The sequence below is a fragment of the Pangasianodon hypophthalmus genome, chromosome 17 (assembly GCF_027358585.1).
Source record: "Pangasianodon hypophthalmus isolate fPanHyp1 chromosome 17, fPanHyp1.pri, whole genome shotgun sequence".
NCBI classification, from domain to species: Eukaryota; Metazoa; Chordata; class Actinopteri; order Siluriformes; family Pangasiidae; genus Pangasianodon; species Pangasianodon hypophthalmus.
The window spans coordinates 856292-861291 of NC_069726.1; the positions used below are offsets into that span (position 1 = coordinate 856292).

At 44.9% G+C, this 5000-nt stretch overlaps 1 protein-coding gene across 1 annotated transcript in view; it reads left to right on the forward strand.

The window, feature by feature from the left end:
- uvrag (UV radiation resistance associated gene) overlaps window positions 1-5000 on the forward strand; it is a 71783-nt gene that overhangs the window by 30802 nt on the left and 35981 nt on the right. The window contains 1 exon segment of the mRNA XM_034312866.2: window positions 608-773. Coding sequence (XP_034168757.2) covers window positions 608-773 — 166 coding nt within the window.

Here is a 5000-nt window from a genome sequence, read left to right on the forward strand (position 1 = left end):
TTGAAAGTGCATGCTGTTTGATTACAGGTTGCTAAACCCTGACATTAGCCTCCGGCGTTGGCATCACACCTGTTTAGAGAAGCGCGTTACGCTCGCCGCGTTTCTGCACGCTGACGTCGTGCGCGCTAAAATGAGCAACATGAACCGGCTGACCTGTTGTGTTTCAATAAAATATGAGGAGTGAGCATTTAAAAAAAAATCACACTCCATCCCAGATCTCAGATATTTTTTTTTTTTTTACCCTAAACAGTGTGCCAGAAAAGTCTCAGATGTAAACCTCAGCAGGATTGCGTTAGGACTTCGTACTTCGTACTTCTAACATAAATAATGTTCCAAAAGAAAAGTGACCATGCCTCCACTTTAAACTCTACGGGACGGAGAGGGAAGTGCACTGGCTTGGAGTCAGGCTCCGTCCCAAATCTCAGATTTCTACCCTAAATAGAGTCTTAGAGTTTTAGAGTCAGGTCACATCCCGAATCTCACTCGCACTTCTACCCTAAGTAACGTGCTGAAATACCAGACCGTAGCGACAATCGTACAATCATTTCATTACCCATCGTTCACTGCAACAAACTCGTCCTGTGTTGTCATTTCTCTCTCTCTGCAGCAAAGGATGATGGGAGTGTGGCAGTCGCCCTCGGCTACACGGCACACCTGGTGCTGATGATTTCCTGCTTCCTGCAGATTCCGCTCAGGTATCCCATCATGCACCGGGGCTCTCGCTCGTCCGTCCGGGACACCATCACCGACAAGCTCAGCGAGAAGGAGAGAGAGTAAGAGCTTCCTCACGCTAATCACACACTCCTCCTCCGTCTGTCACTCCTCAGGGGGCGTTTACTTTCAAACATTATGCTAATCATATGCAAATTTTATGTAAAGTGACACCCACTGTTTTTCTCTGTTCATTTGCTGGTTGGTGGTTTGACACCGATTCACTCACTGACTCACTGATTTATTCATTTACTTGATTCTTTCATTCAGTGACTCACTGATTCACTCACTGACTCGTTCATTAATTCATTCACTTGCTTGTTCGTCCACTGATTCACTTTCTTGCTGACTCATTGATTCAGCAATATATCCGCTCACTGACTGACTGATTTATTCATTGATTCTTGATTGATTCATTGATTCGTTGATTGATTCTGACTCACTGATTCACTCATTGACTCATTCGTTGATTCGTTCACCTGCGCACTGTTTTGCTGATTCACTTTCAACACTGATTCACTTTCTTGCTGAGTCACTGATTCATCAATTCATCTGCTTACTGACTCGCTGTATTTTTATTATTTTTTTCTTTTGTTTTAGTTGCTGACTGACGGATTCACTCATTCGCTGACTCACTGATTCATTTGTTCTCTGACTGACTGACTCACTGACACCAATTCACCGACTCACTGATTTGATTTATGCTCTTACTGACTCAGTCTGTTTGTTGATTCACTGAGTCACGCACTCATTTTGCTCAGTGATTCACGTTTTTACTGCTGTTTATATAACCTATGTTCCTTTTTCATGAAACACTGACATTTATTGCTCTGTTGAAAGTCAACGCGTGTTTAATGTCCACAATTTTCTGTATTATATTTGGCAGCTTGCACCTCGTGTGTGTGTGTGTGTGTGTGTGTGTGTGTGTGTGTGTTTGTGTGTGTGTAATCCACGTCCACCTGTCCATTTGGGCACGAGTTAAACACATCTTACACACCACAGACATTCTGCTTTCATCTTTCCCACCCTTCCTTTTCTCCACGTCCACTCTTTCATCCACCTCTCTCTCTCTCTCTCTCTCTCTCTCTCTCGTTTTGCTTTTATCTGTCCGTCTCACTTCAGCAGATTTACTGCGGCCCGATCGAGTGCGGGAGATAAATAACTCTGGAAAAGCGCAGTATGTGAACGAGACTCTGTGTGAGTGTGTGTGTGAGTGTGTGTGTGTGTGTGTGTGTGAGTGTGTGTGAGTGTGTGTGAGTGTGTGTGTGAGTGTGTGTGTGTGATCTCACCTGTAAAATCAGATATTTAGACCGAGAGTTTTAGCGTCAGAAACATTTGAGAAACACCTTTAAAGCGTCTCTAAGTGGCCGACCCCGGGTCCTAACTCATAACCGATGAGATTTACTGCTGTGTTTTGCTCTCAGAGTGTGTGTGTGTGTGTGTGTGTGTGTGTGTTAGCGAGGTTATGATGTTCTTTAATTTTGCGCGGGATTTATTTAAGAGGCTGTTATGTTAATAAATAAAACTCTGTTAACGGAGCCACGAGAAGACTTTCAGGGCGATCCAGAATAAACCAAGCGCTTGTGGTTATTTTTATCTGTTTTTTTATTCTCTAACAAAAGCATCGCATGCTGTTCTGCCCCGTTTTGATTATACCCTTGTTTTCAGATGTGGATGTGATGATGTGGTTGCCATGGAGACCCGTACACAGCTCGTCAGAATTGCCCTTTGGGGTATGGAGACGTTAATTTTAATTCCCGCCCAACGCACGGGGCTGCAATTACCCCTCGGCCCACATCTTCCTGGTTCAGACGCCTGCGTGTTAGTGCAGTACGTGATGCACGCGAGCGTCTCCCTCCGCGCTGTGATTACACGTTTTACGAATCGCAGACTTCACATTCCACACGTTCTCATCCTGAAAAGCCCCTTAATGAAAATGTCGTTAAAGCGTGATGTGTGTAATCAGGGTCGCAGGGTTGGACGTGTGCGCGCTCTGCCTCTCCAGGTGATGAATTAAACAGGGCTTCAGACGTGTGGTGTTCGTTAGAGGGGTATTTTTATGCCCTGGAGCGTTTTAGCTTAGACATGAATGAAGACACGCTAACACTGCACTCGCTGATTCACTATCCGTTCCTGAATCACTGAGTCGTTTGCTGACTGATTCAGTAAGAGTCAGGAAGACAGCAAGCAAATCAACAAGTGAATCAGTAAGGAACTAGCTCACTGAATCAATCAGAAAATAATTTATTACTGACTCACTGATGTCTTTATAGACTCAGTTCATTTATTTATTTGCTGGCTGGTTCGCTCTTTTTCCCGACTCACCGATTCACTCATTTGTTCGCTTCCTGATTCACTGATAGCCATCGAATCACTGATTCATTCAACAAATCATTTGCAGACTGATTCAGTTAGCTGTCCCCTTACTGATTCATTCACTTATTTACTCACTGAATCACTTTGATGACTTTTATTTGCCCACCATCTTCCACACTGGATGACTCATTTATTCCGAATCAGAACCAGAACCAGAGCCGGGCCCAGACCCAAATCGGACCCAGATCCGGCCATGTGTTAGTGGAAAGTTGTAAAACAGATGCGTCTGATCGCGAGTCACGATTCTGAGTGTGATGGAAGAGTGTCAGTGTAGAATAAACTCTCCAACTCGGGCAGAACCGAACTGTTAGTGACTTACACAACTGAATCCGAGTCTGGATTTATTGAGTCTGACTGGTCATTAGAGAAAAGTGTGTGTGTGTGTGTGTGTGTGTGTGTGTGTGTGTGTGTGTGTGTGTGTTGATGTGTTTGTAGAGACAAAGCACTGCCCCATTAGAACCAGCTGTGTGTGTGTGTGTGTAATAGTGAGTCTGCAGTTTGTTCTTACGGACTTAATGTCCGTGTGTGTGACAGAAAGAGGTGTGTGTGAAAGCTAGTGGCTGTCTGGTGCTGGTATGGGGTGTGAGTGTGTGTGTGTGTGTGTGTGTGTGTGTGTGTGTGTGTGTGTGTGTGTGTGTGGATTGATCAGGTGGTTGTGAGCAGAACCTGAATGTTTAGAAGTGATGCATTAAAGCGACCTCGTTAGTGCGAGAGAGAAGAAAACGATCTGACCTGCTAATTATCCAATACCTCTGTCTGTCTCTCTCTCTCTCTCTCTCTGTCTGTCTCTCTCTATCTCTCTCTCTCTCTCTCTTTCTCTGTCTCTCTGTCTTTCTGTTGCTCTGTCTATTATTTCTGTCTCTCTCTCTCTCTCTCTCTCTCTCAATCTGTCTCTCTATCTCTCTCTCTCTCTCTTTCTCTCTGTCTTTCTATTGCTCTGTCTGTTATTTCTTTCTGTCTCTCCCTACATCACTGTCTGTCTCTCTGTCTCTGTTTTTTTTTCTGCCTGTCTCTATCTTTGTCTGTCTTTCTCTATCTGTCTCTCTATCTGTCTCTCTATTTATCTATCTATCTTCTCGCTCTGTCTCTCTGTTTTTTTCGATCTCTCTGTTTGTCACTCTGTCTCTTTGTCTGTCTTTCTCTATCTGTCTATCTATCTTCTCTCTCTCACTCTCTGTCTCTCTCTCTCTCTCTCTCTCTCTTCCCCTCCTGTCTTCTTTCCCCTGTCCCGAGATGGATCATACCAGACGAGGGAGTGAAGGGGAGTGAACCAGGATCTTGCTCCTTAGCCCCTGTCAGGTGTCAGTGATCAGGGCTGTGTGTCAGAATGACCTTTGACCCCACCTCCCAGGCGGTGTTTGGGATTTCTCTCCCTCTGGCTGAGTGTGTGTATACAGCGTGTGTAACGATGTGTGTGAGGACGCCACACACCCCGTCTGCGGGTCGTTAAACTGTCAGGGAGGCGCAGCTCGCGAGGACGAGTGAGGTGTGAGCTGATGGGTGTCTCTGCGGCTGCTGATAATGGTGCGAGGGTGATGCATGAGCGACGGCTGCGCTCCGAGAAGCTTTTAGTCGGGATTTATCAGGATTTGGACATCACTACGAGGATTTCTCTCCTTCCTGATGGTGTGATAGTGCCATTTTTCTTCCCTCCTTTCCTCAGACATTCATAACTAACCGCGCCGCGCGCTAGCCGTAGTGCACAGTCATTATTTTGGGATTAAGTGACGTTTTTTGGATTGGAAGAACATGATTTTTTTTTCTTCCCCCAGAAATTATCCTATAAACACCAACATCTACAATCAGACATCAACATTATCAAACACCAATGATTCTCAAACGCGAACAATTCTAAAACATCAACGCACAAACACCATGAAATATCAAACGCCATTAAACACCAGCGTTCCACA